The sequence below is a fragment of the Abramis brama genome (genome assembly GCF_963993115.1).
Source record: "Abramis brama genome assembly, chromosome: 19".
Lineage (NCBI taxonomy): Eukaryota > Metazoa > Chordata > Actinopteri > Cypriniformes > Leuciscidae > Abramis > Abramis brama.
The window spans coordinates 23,203,522-23,225,017 of NC_139981.1; the positions used below are offsets into that span (position 1 = coordinate 23,203,522).

Genomic DNA, 21,496 nt, shown 5'->3' on the forward strand with positions numbered 1-21,496 from the left:
TGCTCGCAGGTTTCTCTATAGAGCTCCCCCTACAGCTTCGGAATATATTTTGGACAACAGTGTCGTAAAAACTCATTGGCGACTCTCCCGTCTTCTCCCTTTGGTCATTTGTTTTCAAAGAACCCGGCGAACGCACAGAGCCATGTCCACTGAGGCATGTATATACACAGAAGGCTAGCATATAAATGTTGAGTGCAGTGCCGTAAAGCAATTCGTTACATCGCGAGACCTGATATATTGGCGGCCCGCCGGCCCAAAGTTGCAAGGGTGTTTTTTTCCACTCACAGGCGCTAGGGGAAAGCGAGACAACCATCGTTCAACCTGAAAAAAGTCATATAACCATTCCAATGACTCCGAAGCTATTCAGTTAAGGTAAATTAAGCTAAAAAAAAACTGCATAGTTCCCCTTTAATTCACGATATGAGTAATTTTATTTCACAATAACAATAAATATCACAATATAGTTACTTTTGCATGAAATAAGGTTTTTATATTATTTTTTTAATACAATTTAACCTTCAGAAATCTTATAATAAAAAAAATAATAAAACTAGCCTAAGTAAAAGCTTTCAGAAGTAATTAGTCAGTGATAAAATAAGAACAAAGAAACTTAACACAAGCATATAGGAAAACAAACTACAACAGAACAAAGACACAAACAAAATCTAGTACTGAAATCTAGTACTGAACATCGAGCACTTCAAATACTACATGCTGTATTTTGTATAAAGTTATCAAATGTATAAAAATAAAACTGCATAGTCGTCACTGTGTAAATTAAATATACATGTATTCTCATTAAAGTTACAAAAGTGTTTCAGTCAAGAACAGTGAGAGATTTTCTTGTTTTTGTTTTAAGATCGACTGCACGAATCCAATATACTGTTACACGTGTTTTCTTTCTCAACTGTTTACGTTCACTTAAGACATAAACAACTGTTTACAATGATACTTGCAAATACGGGAATTTTCACACATAAGTATGTGTATTTAACCGTTAAGCCCAATAAGGCAGCAAAAAGAACTCAGTTTAGTACTTTCATGTGCGCGATACTCTCAGACATATATAAAGCGTACATATAGCGAAACGAGTTCTCTTTCACTGCTTACTGCACTCCAGCGGTTTAAAATGACTTGTTTTTAAACCACGATGCTTAAAAACGCATTCAAATGATAAGCTTTCATGACAACGCAACACAGCAACGTCACGTGAGCGAAATCTCTACCGGTTGACAAATTTCTACCGGTTAATCGTGTCTAGCAATACATCGCCCACCGCCCACTACAATTCTAATTTCTTACTAGAAATGACATCAGAAGTGGAAAATATTGGTCAAAAACGTACATCTACACACAAACTGACCACCAACTGCAACTTTATTTTTTATCTCAACTGTCACCGAATGGAACGCACAGGATCGTGGGATATCAAAGGCAGCGAATGATACATCTATGCAGCCTTAAAAATCGAGCAGATGAAGGTATTTCAGGAGACACAAAATGAAGCTACAAAGGATTCAAATGTGGCTTTATGCCTTCCTACCTAGGAATGCATCCTCCGAAGCATTTTTAAGCTTTCAGACGCAGCTGATATCTCTGACTATAAAACCGGTCCAATGCTTGGAAGATGATGTGCAAAGAAACAAAATGGCAATGCTTCAGTTAGCTTGGCAGGTGTTCATTGACAACACAGCGGTCTTCTGGCAACCACACCGAAGACGATAAATGATATGGTGATGCAATGCTGCAATTTGATTTGTGTGATTATCAGTCACCTTTTGTCATGCACCTGTCAGCTTTTGCACCAAACAAGATTTTGAATCATATGGTGTCAGAGCTTTGACTGATTTATGTGTTGCATTTGCGTAAAAACAAATGTTTATCATGAGCTATATTCCTCTTCCTGGGTTCTGCCAGGTTCGCATGAGGTCATCTGCATCTTGACAAAATCAGAACAAAAAAATATTGTTCAGTGTTCCAAGAAGTTCCAAACAACAAATAAAACAAAGCCAAGAACATGAAAAAGACCTTCAAAATAAAAGCCAACTGGAACACCAAGCTAAAAGACGGACAAGAACCAAACTAAAAGATTCCCAAACCCTTAAAATAGATATGTGTTTTTTACGTGGACAAATTGCACTTCTAATCTATAGCCATAATTTCCAGTTTGACGCATTGGACAAGAAAATGATGTAATGCCTGATATCAGGTCATTAATTTTAGGAAAGGAAGTTGTTATCAGGGTTAACAGTGAACGATGTGTGTACTTCTGTGGAACTTCCCCCAGTTTTATTTTTGCTGATTACCGCAGACACAGCTCTGGATGTTGTATGAAATGACGTTTCTTTTTTTTTCTTTTTTTTATGGAATTTGGCTGAAAGTCTGGACATCTGGTTATTTGTCTGCCTCGGTAACAGAGTTGATGATATTATTGGTTGTCCATGTTTCTGTCAAGTATTGTATTATGAATTCTGTTGATTGTTTCCAAAGTAAATCTAGTTGGCTGAGAAAGATAATGTTTGTCTGAATTGCGAATGATTTGGTATGGTCTTGGAAGCATCCAATAGAATGGCTTTAAAATCATAAATAAAGCACAGTCTGGGCAAAGTGTGTTTTGCGAATTTATAGCTGTCATTGACATGAGATATAGCTTGCACAACTTCCGTAATTTAACTTAAATACTTAATAAATCATTTGTTGTAACTTAAAAAAAAAAAAAAAAGTTGCAACACATAAAAAGTATTCTCTTAAGAAAAATGATTTTCATTAAATGTAAAATTTTATTTACAAAAGTAATGTGAACCGCTCTTGTAGTGATGAAATTATAAATTGTTAATGGTTTACTGTATATTTACACAATATACTCTAATGTGTTTTGCCCTGGCTTATTTCATTTATTTTCATATTAAGTTTTAAAAGTGCCTAAAATAGTAAAGAAAATGTACTGTATTTTAATGAAAAAATATAAAATAAAATGTCTCTAAAATGACACTAATTTTTTTTCGCCCCGGCTTATTTATTTTATTTAAAGACAAAAATAAGAACAGAAAACAAAATCTATTGTTGAACAAGCTTGTCTGGAGTGGAGTGCAGTGTCGAGCTCAAGTCTGACACGAGCAGTCACTGCCGACTGCTGGAGACCGACAAGGCCAGATCCAGGTCAGCAAGCGTTTTTTTTCTGTGCGATATCATGAGGAATCACAGATGCTGTGTTCAGAGAGCTTCAGCAAAATATGAAGGGCAGTTTTTTACATCTCATTCTTGAGTTTTCCTTCAGATGTGCTGTCGCCTTATAAGCTCTCACTCAGAAAGCGTTTGACTTGCTCAACACTGCATTGCAATATGGCAAACAAGCTCATTAGCAAATGGCCGCTCTCTTTTATCTCCCAGCACGATGACGGCTGGATGTGCTTTCAATGACTTTAATTAGTTCCATGTTGAGTGGCTTTGAATTATCCAGTAATGAGAAACTCCAAGTGTTTTATCAAGTGCATGCAATAGCTGCGGTCATTAAAAGTTATAAGGGCATAAACAAGTTTGCATTTCTCCCTCAATTAGACAGCCCCCCTGCGTCTACAGAGAGAGGGTGGGCTAAACAGACTCATTAATCTAGAGGTCAACCCTGATTAAAAGAAAAGGAAGTATGAAAGGGTGTCAGAGAGGAGAATTTTATAAAAAAAACTTAGTCAGACTCAAGCCATATGCGCTCACACATTCTGATGCGTAATTATCATTACAGTAAAGGCTGATTCCAGGTAGGGGTGTGGACGATATACCGGTAGACACGATTAACCGGTAGAAATGTTTCAGCCAGTAGAGATTTTGGACTATCGTCTCTATCGCGGTTGCGCTCACATGACGTTGATGTGCTAGCCATCACAAAACCTATCGTTGAAGTGCAATAAGCAGCGAAAGAGAATGCGTTTCGCTATATGCGCGTGCTGTGTGAGAGAATCGCGCACATGAACCTACTTCTCAAAAAGTATGTGAGTACTAAAATGAGTTTTTTTTGCAGCATAATTGGGCTTGAACGGTTAAATCCAAATAAACAGTCGTTTATGTCTTAAGTGAACGTATACAGTTGAGAAAAAACAGTATATTGGATCCGTGCAGCCGATCTTAAAGTGACGACAGCCTAAAATACCAAACTGGAAGCTCCAGTAATAATGAAAACTACTATCATGTATAAATCTTAATTAAACAATTAAATAATCATTTAAAAAGGAATTTATACCTTTATGATATTATGCTGTACCCACATTGGACCAGTAGTTTGGAAAATTAATGGATGGATGGATTCAGCTGCGGGCACCATCTTCTGGAGAAGCACGGGAAGTCATTTAGCGCATGACTCTCACAATGCATTATTGGTATTCTCTACCATTGATTGTATATAATTTGTACACTCATTGCGGTGCATTATGGGATTAAATGAGTGCACTCAATAATGTCCACTATGGTTTCGGACACCACTACAAATGGCTTCCCCCTCAAATAGTGCCCTATTTAAGGGTATAGGGTGCGATTTCGGACACAGCCCTAATGTCTCACTGCTCTTGACTGAATCACTTTTCAATTTTTTTGTAACACAGTGAAAACTGTGCAGTGTTTTTATACATTTGATTGTACCATTTATGTAGTATTTCTTATTTCTAGTGCTTGGGGTTTTTCAGGTAGGTTTATTCTTCATTTGTGTCTTTGTTCTGTTGTAGTTTGTTTTCCTATATGCTTGTAATAAGTTTGTTCTTATTTTATCACAGTTTACTTGTCTTCAGTAAGCTTGGGGGGTTTTGTGTAATTTTGTTTTTTTTAAAACTTTTTTCTTTAATTTTTGTGATACTGAAACTGGTGACGAATTATGAAATTTCAATAGTATCAGCAATTCTGATATCATAAAATTCTATTTAAAGCAAAAATATCGTGATATATATATCGTTATCGTGAAGTTAAATTACTCATATTGTGAAATAAGATTTTGGTCATCACCCACCCCTAATTCCAGGAATAATAAACATCACAAGTTATGTGAACAGCTCTTGTAGCGGTGGAATTATCTATTTTTAATAGTTTGCTTTATATTTATACAGTATATTCCAATTTTTTCTGCCTTGATTTATTTTTTTATTCTATTCATTTTATTTATTATTGTTTTTTTTTGTTTTTTTTAGGAGAAACATCCGAAGCAAAGTTGATATGAAAAAAAAAACACCATAAGAATTCAATTAAGTGTCCTGAGCTATTGAAAGAAAAGCCTCTGAGCAATAAAACCTTCCTCTAATGTATTCGTTATCTGTTACATTAGGAGTTTCTGTTTTCCATTAGACAGATGCATTTTTCTTTAACTCATCTTCCAGACGTCTCCTCTACTTTGAATGCTAAATTCAGAAGTCTTTTTGTTTAGAAGCAGCTAATACCTTTCAAGTGGAATCTAAAACATCAAATGGAGACACATTAGCTAAATATGATACTAGGGAGGTTGAGAGTTGCTCGTTGCTGTTCGACATCCAAAGATAATGGAGATTTGTGGCCTCTAGAGTTGTGCAGCGTTAATCCCATAGAGACTATACATTTTGAAGGTCAGTGTCCGCAGAGAACCACTATTCCTTCGGATACGTCAAGATCCTTGATGTATTGCTTGATAATGGTGCAGTTCATTGAGGCCCTCTTTCCACACCTTTCTCCAGATGGCCGGCCCACAGCTACTTCATCCCGAACTCCTCTCTCTCTCACTCACTCGCTCACTCGCTGCAGCGGCTCTTTGACCAGAAAGAGCTCTGCGTCTTGTTATCGCTGTCTTTTACATCTTAATATAATTCATGGACTAAATCTGTTAGCTATTTTGTGTGTAAACTTGCAGAGTGGCCTTTAATGCCTTTAATTCATATTTGAACTTTGCTCAGTGGAGTGGGAAAATGTGGATTGTGTTATTTCATATTGTACTGGAATCATCAAGATTGATAGCTTTGCCATTTTGGTGTTTGTTTGTTTTTATTTGATGTTATTCAAGTCTCAGGCTTTTTATTTTCAAGGGAAAATATTTAGTTATTATTTATTATTTTGACATTGAAATAATTGTTAGTTAGAAATGTAGTAATCAGTTGTTGAATCACAATATTGTGTGTGTGTGTGTGTATCAGTACTGTGCAAAGGTCTTAGGCACGTAGTATTTCCACACAAAAAAACGTGTTTAAGCTAATTATTTATAACTGTGGCAACTGCGGAGCCCCTAAAGGGACACGGTGGTGGAAAAAAATATGAGATGGGAGGGAAAATAAGTCAGTGCTTTGAAAAACTTTGTGTTTGCTCGAGAAACCTTTGCGTTCCCCCAAGAAACTGTGTTCGCTTTCAAAACCTTTTGAGCTCTTTGTGAGCGAACGCAAAGTTTCTCGGAGAATCGCAAAACAATTGCGAGAGAACGCAAAAGCATTGATTTATTTATTTTTTTCTATTTTTACTCCCATCTAATATTTTGTTCCACCACCATGTTCCTTTAGGGGCTCCGAATGCAACGCCTCCAAGACGCTTGAAGAAACCTACACTCAAAAAAAGAATCTGTTGAACGAACTAAATTAAATTAAGGAAAGGTTTTCCACAAAATTGAATTACATTTTTCCAACAAAATCAAATTAGTTTGAAATAATTTGTTGTAATCTTGTTGTATGAATTTAAATTAATTTAGTCATTCCTGCTAGATAAAGTTTTGTCAGGTTAACTACATTTAGTATTTGTACTGCCTTAAATCACCAACATTATAATTTTAGTTAATTTGACTCTACGGTCATTTCTAATGATAGACACTACTAGTGTTCAATTGAATTAAAACCATTTTTTACATAGTAATATAATATTACTTGTGCAGGTCTGCGAGTGAAGTTTACACATAGTGTATACTGAGTGCCCACAGCCTGAACACTCTTCTGCATAATGGTAACCACAAAATTCAAAAACATTACAGAAAGTCCTCTAAGTTTCTAACATAACTGAACATTAAACACTAACATTAACTAACAACATCTTTCCATTTACTGAAAAACACATAAAATAACACTTTTTCCCTGAATTGACCCTCTTAATGCAGTCCCTTGCAGAGCATGCTGGGAACTACAGATCCACTGCCCAGTTAGATGTCAACAACAATGATTCATGTAGTTTTCACACAAATGAATTAGGTTGATTGAACACATTTAAATTAAGTTGTGACAATATTAAACAGTCGTGTTACTTTTGCTTATTTTAATTAATTATTTTAACAAGAGGCCAAAATTCATTTTTTGAGTGACATCCGGTTAAGACGAACGAAAAATATTCATGTTGACTCAATTAAAAAAAATTTGGTAAACCAATTTTTTTTTAAATTACATTGATTACATTTAATGAAATTAAGCTGGAATCATTTCTATGAAGGGTTGTGTCGTATGCTCATTTTAATTAATGAAATTGAACAAAGAGCTAAAATCATTTTTTTGAGTGTACCTCCAAAGCTAGCTGAAAATCTATGTGCAAGTGTACCTGGACAAAAACTGTTTTAAAATGTTGTACTTAAAATTAGGTAAATGCAAACTCAGATGAACAACACATAACTTATTAAACTGTCTCATTATTTATTTAACAAAAATATAGCCAAAATTAGATACGCCATGTGTCACAAACTAAATACAACCTCACTGCTTCCATAGGAATTAAGAAGGTAAGCACCAGTCAGGCCCTGCTAAACAAATGCCTTTGATTTCTAACTCTATAGGCCTGTTTACACCTGGTCACTTCATGCGTTTTCTGTGATCGGATAGCTATCTGACCGTGAAAAGACCAGGTGTAAATGCCCTCCGAAACGCATTCGAGACAGAATTAAATCCATTCGCTCAAAACACATGAGGAGGTGATCTGGGTCGCACTCCAGACGAAACTGGACATGTGTAAATGCATTTGGTTGTTGAAACTACATATGTAAATTTTACTCCTCCCAACAATGCTAAAAATAAACATGTAAGAGCGTGTTATAGGCTAAATGACATGTTATAGACAGATATGCGTCAGATGAGCTGTGTATCTCTTAATCAAGCCAACGTGCAAACTACCGCAAATAAAACTGAAAGTAAGTCGCAGGCGCTTAATACACAATCATCTTCATTAAAAGTAAAGAAACTAAATGATCTTACCAGTGCTGATGCTGCTCTCTCTCCTATTGCGGTCTTTGATTTTTAAATTAGCCGATGATCAATAAAATGCATCTTATATCTGTTGCTTTCGGTGGCGTGAACTCCATTCAATCTGCATAAAGCGGGACTTGGAGATCAGATTTATATCCATTTTGCGGAAACACATTTATGTGACCAAGTGTACATGGAATCGTCTTGATAAATCAGATAGCTATCCGATCGGTAAAAATGCATGAAGTGACCAGGTGTAAACAGGCCATATAAAAACAGAAGTTTTGGCAGTTAGCTTGTCTGAAGCAGTCAGGTGTGTGTTAACAATGACAGGGAGGATCTTAGTGTCAGCAATCATTCTACAGTGAGGAAGATTATTCACAAGTGGAAAACATTCAAGACAGTTGCTAATCTTCCCAGGAGTGGATGTCCCAGCAAGGTCAGACCGTGCACTGCTCAGAGAAACTGCAAAAAAACCCAAGAGGTACATCTCAGACTCTACAGGCCTCAGCTGACATGTTAAATGTAGAAATTCATGACGGTACAATAAGAAAAAGACTGAACAAGTATGGCTTGTTTGGAAGGGTTGCCAGGAGAAAGCTTCTTCTCTCTAAAAAGAACATGGCAGCACAGCTTAAGTTTGCAGAGTTGCATCTGAATAAACCTCAAGACTTCTGGAACAATGTCTTCTGGACAGACGAGACCAAAGTGGAGATGTTTGGCCATAATGCACTGCGCCACGTTTGCCAAAAACCCATCAACACAAACACCTCATTCCAACTGTCAAGCACGCTGATGGAGGGGTGATGATTTGGGCTTGTTCTACAGCCACAGGACGTGGGCAGTCTGGGCACCTTACAGTCATTGAGTCGACCATGAACTCCTCTGTATACCAAAGTATTCTAGTCAAATATGAGGCCATCTGTCCGACAGTTAAAGCTTGGGTGAAACTGTGTCATGCAACAGGACAATGATCCCAAGCACACAGACAAATCTACAACAGAATGGCTGAAAAAGGAAAAGAATCAAGATGTTGCACTAGCCCAGTCAAAGTCCAGACCTAAACTCGACTGAAATGCTGTGCAGGACCTTAAGAGAGCTGTGCATAAACAAATGCCCACAAACCTCAATGCACTGAAGCAACGTTGTAAAGAAAAGTGAGCCAAAATTCCTCCCCAATGATGTGAGATACTGATAAAGTCATATAGAAAATGATTACTTCAAGTTATTTCTGCTAAAGGTGGTTCTACAAGCAATTGAATCATAGGGTGTACTTAGTTTGTCACACATGGCTTCTCCATTTTGGCTTTATTTTTGTTAAATAAATAATGACACTGTGTAATATGTCATGTGTTGTTGTAAAACCATATAATTCAAAAGGGTGCACTTTCTTTTTCACTATACTGTATATATGCATGTATAAACAAAGAAATGTATAGTATTTTTTAAATTTGTAGACAATTTTCACAATATTACTGTTTTACTATTTTTACGATTTTTGATCAAATGAATGCAGCCTTTTTGAGCATATGAGACTTCTTCTTTAAAAAAATACTAAAACATACTCTCCCAACCATTTGAACAACAGGATATTAATATCTTTTTTTTTTTTTTTTGCAGTTACTACATTGATAGGCGGGTGACCAAAGTGGAAGACTTTATGAAGACGAGACTTCTGGACACCCTGTCTGAGCAGATTACCAAGGTGTTAAAGGTAGGATTTACAGTAGTTTGTTTTAAAGACAGCCAGCCTAGATATCTTTTGTTTTTGAATGTGTAGTTCAGAGATGTACTAAAATACTGTATGTGTTGAGGTTGTTGTTGTTGTAAGTCCCTCCAGTGCTCATTAACTGTGTTTATCTCAAGGGCCCCGGGTTTATCCTCAGCTGCACCATCCAAACAAGCTGTCGTCGGTCTGATAGGTGGCCTAGTGTTAAGGGAGCATGGGTCAGGGCACAGTAAGGAAGGAAAGCTTTTGATTGAGTTTACAATTTACAAGTTCCCCCTCAGACTCATGATGTCTCAGCTGCTCTGGGAACGGTCCCCTTTTGCTCTAATAAGCAGTACCAGGTTTCACAACATTTAAGACTTCCCTCAGGAGGCCCAATCTATAAATACATAGCTCTCCTGTTTTATGCATCTCAAACTCGCACATCTGGTCCAGTGTTCCCCTGAAAGTGGGGAAAACTGACCTTCCTCACAGGTATCAAACAAAAGACGCCAAAGTTTTGTTCACTCCCAAACCCAGTGGGACCGTGATTAGTGCCCATTACATGCGTGATGTCAGATGAACAAGTGCTTATTCCACTTTTAAACTTCAGGTCCAGCGGTCTGTTAAAGGGATACTCCACCGTTTTTTCATATTAAACTATGTTATTCCCTTAACTAAGACGAGTTGATACATACCTCTCTCGTCTCAGTGCGTGCACTCAATCGCTCTGTCTTGCAGCGAAACTTTGTTAGCACTTAGCTTAGCCCAGTTCATTCAATATGGGCCAAGCAGAGAAGCTACCAAACACCTCCACGTTTTCCCTATTTAAATACAGTTACTCGCGTAGTGTAACTCGACCTAGGACGGTGACACAAAACAAAACGTTGCGCTTTTCTAAGCGTGTAAAATGGACAACTATATTGTATGGCGGAATACCATAGCAAGTGCTTGTAAGCACTTCGACTTGGCGCAGTAATATCTTCACTCGTGAAAAATCCTCTCACCGGCCCCCGCTCCCTCTAGTGAAGATATTACTGCGCCAAGTCGAAGTGCTTACAAGCACTTGCTATGGTATTCCGCCATACAATATAGTTATCCATTTTACACGCTAAGCTAAGTGCTAACAAAGTTTCGCCGCAAGACAGAGCGATTGAGTGCACGCACTGAGACGAGAGAGGTATGTATCAACTCGTCTTAGTTAAGGGAATAACATAGTTTAATATGAAAAAACGGTGGAGTATCCCTTTAACATATAAAATAAGTAATAAAAGATGGAATTCACATCTTTCTTTTTTCTTTAGTGGATCTGCAGGTGTTTGGCGGCGTATGTACCCTCCTGCTGTTTGTGACAGTTAACGGATTTATTTTGAAATATGATTTATGCTTTAGAGTTGATTCTCTGGCTGTCACTCGCTACAGCAGGTCCTGAGGTTCACAGTGTGTCTGAATCACTAGTGGAGAGTATGAGGAGAGCTTTTATTTGGCTTATTATGAAATATGCCTAATACCAACATGTGTTCTATTATAACCAGACTCTGACCCTGCAGCTGGACGGCAGTCGGTTGTGTATTATGCTGCAGAGTTGGGATCTGATCTCAAATCATGGCCACGGACTGTTTATGGACAGTCTGATTCAAATTGAGTACATAAACTGGAGTCAAGATGCTGGTTTTTATCAGTCAGCTGCATGGGGGAAAAATGACTTTCACAACATTTCATTTCAGTAGTACATATAATTGTATTAAATGTAATTGTGTAAATTAAATAATTTATTTTTAGCAATTACTACCAAATATATATATATATATATAATGTGTAAGGGATAATGTAGAGCAGGGGTGTCAAACTCATTTTCACTGAGGGCCACTTCAGCATTATGACTGCCCTCAAAGGGCCGGTTGTAACTGTAAGACTTTTAAAATGTTAATATATTGTCTCTTTATTTGATTACTACTTATTTAAGTTACAAATATTGTATATGCATTTGCAGGGGTGTTTCTAGGTTTTAAAAACATCAGGGGATGAGCCCGAAACATTAGGGGCTGGGTAATAATGATTTTAAACAGAGAATAATGTTATTGTATATATGCAGGGGCAAACTGGCTCAAAAATTCAGCCTTGGCACTGTAGCCACACCAGCACACATTACCACACAGTCATGCGTATTCAAATGTGAGGTAGTTAGGGGGGTTCGGGGACATGCTCCCCCGATAAAATTTGTATTTCTCTGACCTACATATGTGCATTTTAAGGTGTTTAAAGGCCAAAACATTTGAATAACAGTAGCTTTAAACGCATGTCAGTGGGCAGTAGCATGAATTATTTGTCAGGATAACAGATTCTTAAAAATGAGAATGAGGATAAATGTTGCAATGAATGATCCACACTACAAAATGGAAATGCAGAATGTTTCTGCTTATTGTTGACAATACACAATCACATATTCCAAACAGGAATGGCCTTAAATGAGAAATCTTTCAAGGATTATTTTGCATAGATGTTACATTTCAATCAAAAACCAGTGCAATCTTTTTGTGTCCAGAGGCAAATGAGCAATTTATATTAGCATTAAAGATTGGTTTCAGCAACTTGTTTCTTTCCTGAGTTAAAGGTGGTATCAGCGATTTCAGGCCCAAACATAAATGTTCACATTCATCTAATCTTACCTAACAATCCGCTAGCTGCCCGCCCCATAAGCATGCCGTCAAAAAAACGCGTCTCTGTAGGCAGCCTAGGCTCTGAGATCTGCACACAAAAACAGTTGTTTTCACCCGGTTTAGCCAAACACTCAAAACCAAAATAAATAGTGTTCCAACCAATCACCGACAGGGGCGGGTGTTGCAAGGTTTTTGTGTGCAGCCGTCATAGGCAGCCGTGCACGAGCGCAAAACCTCACACTTAAGTTCTCCCACTTGGAAATCATGGAGGGGTCTGAAATTGTCATCGTAGGTGCATGTCCACTGTGAGAGACATAATCTAAAAAAAAAATCCAGAAATCACAATATATGATTTTTTAACTATTTATTTGTATGATACAGCTGCAAATAAGTATTTGAACACCTGTCTATCAGCTAGAATTCTGACCCTCAAAGACCTGTTAGTCTGCCTTTAAAATGTCCACCTCCACTCCATTTATTATCCTAAATTAGATGCACCTGTTTGAGGTCGTTAGCTGCATAAAGACACCTGTCCACCCCATACAATCAGTAAGAATCCAACTACTAACATGGCCAAGACCAAAGAGTTGTCCAAAGACACTAGAGACAAAATTGTACACCTCCACAAGGCTGGAAAGGGCTACGGGGAAATTGCCAAGCAGCTTGGTGAAAAAAGGTCCACTGTTGGAGCAATCATTAGAAAATGGAAGAAACTAAACATGACTGTCAATCTTCCTCGGACTGGGGCTCCATGCAAGATCTCACCTCGTGGGGTCTCAATGATCCTAAGAAAGGTGAGAAATCAGCCCAGAACTACACGGGAGGAGCTGGTCAATGACCTGAAAAGAGCTGGGACCACCGTTTCCAAGGTTACTGTTGGTAATACACTAAGACGTCATGGTTTGAAATCATGCATGGCACGGAAGGTTCCCCTGCTTAAACCAGCACATGTCAAGGCCGTCTTAAGTTTGCCAATGACCATTTGGATGATCCAGAGGAGTCATGGGAGAAAGTCATGTGGTCAGATGAGACCAAAATAGAACTTTTTGGTCATGATTCCACTAAACGTGTTTGGAGGAAGAAGAATGATGAGTACCATCCCAAGAACACCATCCCTACTGTGAAGCATGGGGGTGGTAGCATCATGCTTTGGGGGTGTTTTTCTGCACATGGGACAGGGCGACTGCACTGTATTAAGGAGAGGATGACCGGGGCCATGTATTGCGAGATTTTGGGGAACAACCTCCTTCCCTCAGTTAAAGCATTGAAGATGGGTCGAGGCTGGGTCTTCCAACATGACAATGACCTGAAGCACACAGCCAGGATAACCAAGGAGTGGCTCTGTAAGAAGCATATCAAGGTTCTGGCGTGGCCTAGCCAGTCTCCAGACCTAAACCCAATAGAGAATCTTTGGAGGGAGCTCAAACTCCGTGTTTCTCAGTGACAGCCCAGAAACCTGACTGATCTAAAGAAGATCTGTGTGGAGGAGTGGGCCAAAATCCCTCCTGCAGTGTCTGCAAACCTGGTGAAAAACTACAGGAAACGTTTGACCTCTGTAATTGCAAACAAAGGCTACTGTACCAAATATTAACATTGATTTTCTCAGGTGTTCAAATACTTATTTGCAGCTGTATCATACAAATAAATAGTTAAAAAATCATACATTTTGATTTCTGGATTTTTTTTTTTTTTAGATTATGTCTCTCACAGTGGACATGCACCTACGATGACAATTTCAGACCCCTCCATGATTTCTAAGTGGGAGAACTTGCAAAATAGCAGGGTGTTCAAATACTTATTTTCCTCACTGTATATATATATATATATATATATATATATATATATATATATATATATATATATATATATATATTTATTTATTTATTTATTTATGATAAATGTCTCTTTATGCACTGTCACTCTCTTATTACTGTAAAAACAGTAATATTGTGAAATATTAGTACTATTTTAATATATTTTAAAACTAAGTTTAATAATTGAGACCTTTAATTTTCAGCAGCCATTACTCGAGTCTTCAGAAATCATTCTAATATGCTGATTTGGTGCACAATAAATATATCTTATTAATATTGTTGTTGAAAATGTCACGGGTGGTTGCAGCAGGTAAACAGACGAAGAAGAAGGAGGTTCCAACACGAGTTTAATATAAAATATCCACAAGGTTAACAGAAGGTAGCAACTCACAGTAAATGTGAACGTGACCGGACCGAGAATGAACATCAGGCTACAACTTATGGTACGTTTACACGACAACGATATGCTTTAAACTGAGAAGTTTTTCCTTTGAGTTTTCTGCGTACAGGCGACACCATTGTCAAAACCATTCACAAGGATCCGCTTTAAAACGACAAAGAAAATTATATTCTGCTGCCAGGCCATTAGATGGCGCTGAAACACTATAGACTGAACACGTAATATGCATGTGCATGACGTCATCGTCTTCAGAGATTCGCGTTTTTGTTGTTTACATGGAGACCATTTTCAAAAACTTGCACTTTGAAACCCGTTTTCAAAAGTTTGCGTTTTCAGGCACCCAAAACGTCGTTGTTGTGTAAACGAACGGCCAAAACGCATAGCAAGTTTTAAATTTTTTTGTTGAAAACAGTGTCGTGTAAACAGCCTCTTAAATAGGAACTCAAACAGGATGAATAATAGAACACAGCTGAACCAAACAAACTCATAATGACGGTGACCATGGTAACAAAGGAGCGGCGGGAAAGTCAAACAAAGGAACACATGAGAATGAATGAAAACAAACAAAGTCCATGATAACTCAGGGTACGTTTACACGACAACGATATGCTAAAAAAAAAATTCCTTTGAGTTTTCCGCGTACAGACGACACTATTGTCAAAACTATCCACATTCACACGGATCCACGAAAACGACTAAAAACCCCTGTATTCTGCTGCCAGGCCATTAGATGGCAATGAAAGACTATAGACTGAACTAGGGGTGTCGCAATATACCGGTATTGACGATAATCGTGATATTCAAAGCATGAAATATCGACATCGTGTTAATTTAGAGCAATACAATATACCGGTATTGGCGATATTGGCGTTTTCTAGACGCAGCGCTCGTCCGCGCCCGCGCAGCTAGAGTGAATCAGTGAAACACTCTGTCCACACCCGAAAAAAGTAAGCTCGCCAGTATTAAGAACAGAGTTCTTCGGCTTCAAAGAAAACAGCACCTTAAAGGTGGTCGCACACCGGACGAGAAGCGCAGCGCCACGTCTTTAAAATTCGAACACATTCTGTATGAGTGTACACACACCGGACGAGAAGCACAGCGCGGTTCTATTCGGCGTCTGTCCGCGGCGCCCAGCAACGGCTCAGGACCTTGTTTTACTAGTCATCATGGAATGGGAAACGTGACATTAACTGTTAACAGGGGGTTTCTGTGTTCATATATTTAATAAGGGGTGATTATTAAAATTAAGAACCCCGTTTTCTTTACTCATCTTATTTTTGTAGCCTATTTGTATTTGCACTTGATTTTTTTATTCAAATCTGCTATCTGCATGACTTTATTGGCGCCAGTGCAACAACAGGTTTAAGAGCTTTTCAGTTCTTCAGGAAACCTTCAGACAGTTTTTTCAGTTTCAGTTTGAAACCAGATAAACTGCACATGCTTGTCTTCCTTCACAAAAATTTGGCATAGATTGAGTACGCAAGAAGTAAAAATGCATGTGCCTTGTGTTTATCAGTATCCTTATGTTTGTTGGGTAAAAAAGAAAAACTATATAAACAAAGTAAAAATTAATTTGACTGATAACTACCCCCCCCCCCCCCATAGATTCTATAGATATCGCGATATATTGATATCGTGAATTCTTTTGGCCACAATAACCGTGGTGTGAAAAATCTAACATCGTGACAACCCTAGACTGAACATATAATTTGCATGTGCATGACGTCATCATCTTCAGAGATTCGAGTTTTCTTTTTTTTTTACATGGAGACCGTTTTCAAAAACTCGCACTTTGAAACCCATCAAAAGTTTCCGTTTTCAGGCACCCAAAACGCTGTTGTCGTGTAAACGAACAGCAAAATCGCATAAAAAGTTTAACGATTTTAGTTGAAACGGTAACGGTGTCGTGAAAACAAACTGAACATAACTGTGACAGTTGCTGCTTATTTTTTTGTGGAAGCAGTGCTACTTCAGGATTCATCGATGAATTGACAGTTTGGTGAATTCTGCATTTATTTGAAATAGAAATCTATTGTAGCATTATAAATGTCTTTACTGTCAATTTGATCAATTAATTGGATCCTTGCTGAATAAAAGTATTAATTAATTAAAAAGAAAACTTACTGACCAAAAAATTTCAAACAGTAATGTATTTTGTATTTGGGTATTTTGTATTTCACATTCCACATTTATGTTCTGTGGATGTTTTAATATCTCAGAATACATGTGTAACATATATATATGTATATGTATATGTGGGGAGAACAAGTATTTGATACACTGCTGATTTTGCAGGTTTTCCCACTTACAAAGCATGTAGAAGTCTTTTTTATCATAGGTACTCTTCAGCTGTGAGTGACGGAATCTAAAACAAAAATCCAGAAAATCACATTGTATGATTTTTAAGTAATTAATTTGCATTTTATTGCATGACATAAGTATTTGATACATCAGAAAGGCAGAACTTAATATTTGGTACAGAAACCTTTGTTTGCAATTACAGAGATCATACGTTTCCTGTAGTTCTTGACCAGGTTTGCACACACTGCAGCAGGGATTTTGGCCCACTCCTCCTAACAGACCTTCTCCAGATCCTTCTGGTTTCGGGGCTGTCGCTGGGCAATACAGACTTTCAGCTCCCTCCAAAGATTTTCTATTGGGTTCAGGTCTGGAGACTGGCTAGGCCACTCCAGGACCTTGAGATGCTTCTTACGGAGCCACTCCTTAGTTGCCCTGGCTGTGTGTTTCGGGTCGTTGTCATGCTGGAAGACCCAGCCTCGACCCATCTTCAATGCTCTTACTGAGGGAAGGAGGTTGTTGGCCAAGATCTCGCGATACATGGCCCCATCCTTTCTCACCTCAATACAGTGCAGTCGTCCTGTCCCCTTTGCAGAAAAGCATCCCCAAAGAATGATGTTTCCACCTCCATGCTTCACGGTTGGGATGGTGTTCTTGGGGTTGTACTCATCCTTCTTCTTCCTCCAAACACGGCAAGTGGAGTTTAGACCAAAAAGCTCTATTTTTGTCTCATCAGACCACATGACCTTCTCCCATTCCTCCTCTGGATCATCCAGATGGTCATTGGCAAACTTCAGACGGGCCTGGACATGCGCTGGCTTGAGGAGGGGGACCTTGCGTGCACTGCAGGATTTTAATCCATGACGGCGTAGTGTGTTACTAATGGTTTTCTTTGAGACTGTGGTCCCAGCTCTCTTCAGGTCATTGACCAGGTCCTAACGTGTAGTTCTGAGCTGATCCCTCACCTTCCTTATGATCATTGATGCCCCACGAGGTGAGATCTTGCATGGTGCCCCAGACCGAGGGAGATTGACCGTCATCTTGAACTTCTTCCATTTTCTAATAATTGCGCCAACAGTTGTTGCCTTCTCACCAAGCTGCTTGCCTATTGTCCTGTAACCCATCCCAGCCTTGTGCAGGTCTACAATTTTATCCCTGATGTCCTTACACAGCTCTCTGGTCTTGGCCATTGCGGAGAGGTTGGAGTCTGTTTGATTGAGTGTGTGGACAGGTGTCTTTTATACAGGTAACGAGTTCAAACAGGTGCAGTTAATACAGGTAATGAGTGAAGAACAGGAGGACTTCTTAAAGAAAAACTAACAGGTCTGTGAGAGCCGGAATTCTTACTGGTTGGTAGGTGATCAAATACTTATGTCATGCAATAAAATGCAAATTAATTATTTAAAAATCATACAATGTGATTTTCTGGATTTTTGTTTTAGATTCCGTCTCTCACAGTTGAAGAGTACCTATAATAAAAATTACAGACCTCTACATGCTTTGTAAGTGGGAAAACCTGCAAAATCAGCAGTGTATCAAATACTTGTTCTCCCCACTGTATATATATCTGGTTGGTCATTGTAAATATCAGTGAGATGGTCTCATCTTATTTAAGTGGACCAGACACTAGTCAATAAAAGTTGACTGGAAGAATCAAACCTGAACAACCGTCCATCACTTAACTATTGATAGTTTGTCTCATCTGATAAAGATTTGTCTATTTCTTTCAGATTGTTCAAACTCATGCTCCTGAGAAGCGTGTGTGGCTGGGTGGAGTTGGTCCGGCTTGGGCAGGGGGCACCAATAATTTGTCCGACACATTTGCTGCTGGTTTTCTGTAAGTAAAGCACATTGGCTATAGGGGCTCTAAAGCCTAAAGTATACTTTGGCTGTCTGCGTTCCCCGCCGGTCCACACACTTTCCATGTGACACAATTTTCTTCATCAGGAGGGTCTGTGGACGTTCACGCACAGCCCGTGCGCACAATGCACTTACAACGGCGCATGCGCGTGAGTGAGTGCTTGAAAAATAAATAGTGCACGCTCCAAATGCGCCTTTCCGCCCTCACAACAAAAAGAGCATACTTTGACAGATGGAGCGGAACACGGATAATCAAGTATACCAGAGCCTTAACTTACAGCTATTTTGATGATCATTTAATCAGTTAATTTATTTCTCTGATTAACCATTGTGATTTCCTCCTTCAATTAATTTGCCATAATTGTTCCATATAATAATGTTATTATTGGCATTACATGTAGAATTTCAATTCATTATGATAGAGTTAACCTAAATTTAAGTCCAGAAACAAAGATGCATTATCTGTAACTGTCTGTAAAGTATTAATTGCATAATTGCTGTTAAGATAAGCTGTATTATAAAAATGCTCATAAATAAGAATATAACAGTGAATGTAAGTTGCGACCAGGTGAAAAACCCCTTTTAAACGCATTTCTATCAAAGCACTTATCCAAACCATATGAAACTCAGTCCAAACTACACAAACTCTATATCCTCATGGCCTTTTTGAATAGTTTAACATTAAGTGCTCCTTTCCCTTGAACAATTTGAGTAGTTCACTTGTTTTCCGTTGCAGCTCATGCCATGCGTTTTGTGTCGTGTGTCATGTTTGTTTTTTTATAGAAATTGTTTTTTAAATTAACTAAAAAGTGACAACTGTTTATGGTTGTCTGTGAAAAATGCAAAAATCCAACAAACTGAAATTCCTGTTGGATTCCTAATGTTAAACAAAAAGAGTTGAAATTCAGAGTTTAAGATCCATTGCAAAGTAGTGTTTTACTGAAGATTCTCATATAAAATGACAACAGAATACCAAAGTGCACAAAAAGAAAAAAAGCAAGCGTTTCAGTTCATCTTTGAGTATCTTCAGTGCTAAAACCTTAACATTATTCAACAGCATTTATACACTTCAAGGCACTTATTGGAGATGCTTGTTTTGTGGTGTTTCTCTCTCTTTCTGTTTCGATGATGCTGGAGCATCTCTGAAGGATTACTCCACCCATCTGGGTGGGAATCTTCATTAATCATTCATTTTATAATCAGTTAACCCTTAAATGCATGAGTGTTTTGCCAATCATTATTTCATATTCGGGTCCTTAGCAAACCGGATCTGTATCTAACACGAATGGACCACAATGCTCCTTATATTTGAATATCAACTACAAAATAATGAAATAAAAGCAAATTTTATTACCTTTTGGAGCTCGGAAGGGTTCAGTTTGAACAGAAGTTTTATACCATAATTTTCAGAGCTCGTTTCCCAGTACACTCAGCATCTGGCTCATATTCACAATCTCAAATATATTCCTTAATATCATATAAGGAAAATTACATCACTGATCACTGACAGCTCCTTCACCAGATCCACCAATAAGTGATAGGGACACTAATATTTTATTGTATACCTCGGGTCGAGAGCGACCCTATACGCACAGATTTTTTTATATTGCTATATTCATAGAACTATATTTTTTTTACATACTTTTATATATTTTTTTTTCTTGTTATATTACTTAGAATGAATAGATTGAGGAATACTAAAAAGGTTGATGTCTAACTTTAGAAAATGAATGAGGGGGAGGGTAGTGAATAATGTCCCGGGTCGATAAAGACTCGAGGAATGTATTTAAGGGTTAATGAACTAATATTCTGCCAATTGTGTCTCCAGTTAGTGCATTGAAATGTATAAATGCCATTGACTAATGTTGACTAGTGTCAGTAAAACACTGCTTTTCAGTGGACCTTGACTCTGAATTTGTTTGGTGTGCTGATTCCTCCTTTTGTTTTTCGTGTTTTGTAAACTGAATCTACGCACCCAAAAAATACCTTTTATGTATAAAATGTCATGTATTTTGCCATTTTCTGAGATTTAAACTGCAATTTTGCTTGAACTCTGTTTTTGCTTTAGGTGGCTCAACACTCTTGGCATCGCTGCAGCTCATGGGATTGATGTTGTGCTCCGACATTCTTTTTTTGATTACGGATACAATCACCTCGTCGACCAGAACTTCAACCCTTTACCTGTAAGTTTTAACACATAAACAGAAACCAAATCAATATCAGTCAAAAGCCCTATTCAGACGGGACTAGTTTTCTAAAAAAGCGTTTGAGTTACAAAACTCGACGTCTCTGATTTCATGTACCGATTCGGACTGGACTAACATCTCCGTGTTTATTACAGAGGTGGGAGTGTGTGTTTTCTAGACGTAGGTGTTACAGAAGGTCATATGTTGTGCTTGCGTACATCACATATGGCATTTGTCTTTTCATTTTTTATTTTTTATAAAAACCCTATTCTTCACGAGTTTATAGCAGTGGCTATTTATAATAAACTGGAATAAGTGAGCAGAGAAATCTCACTCTTATATTACATTACTCTGATATTAAATAAGCAGTCTTCGCAGTTTATGCTATGTGGCTCTATTTATTAATTGTGTTTGTTATTTTTT

At 38.0% G+C, this 21,496-nt stretch overlaps 1 protein-coding gene across 1 annotated transcript in view; it reads left to right on the plus strand.

The window, feature by feature from the left end:
* hpse2 (heparanase 2) overlaps positions 1-21,496 on the plus strand; it is a 98,026-nt gene that overhangs the window by 51,536 nt on the left and 24,994 nt on the right. The window contains exons 7-9 of the mRNA XM_084092254.1: positions 9,768-9,861; positions 18,758-18,864; positions 20,956-21,070. Coding sequence (XP_083948380.1) covers positions 9,768-9,861; positions 18,758-18,864; positions 20,956-21,070 — 316 coding nt within the window. The remainder of the gene's footprint in view (positions 1-9,767; positions 9,862-18,757; positions 18,865-20,955; positions 21,071-21,496) is intronic.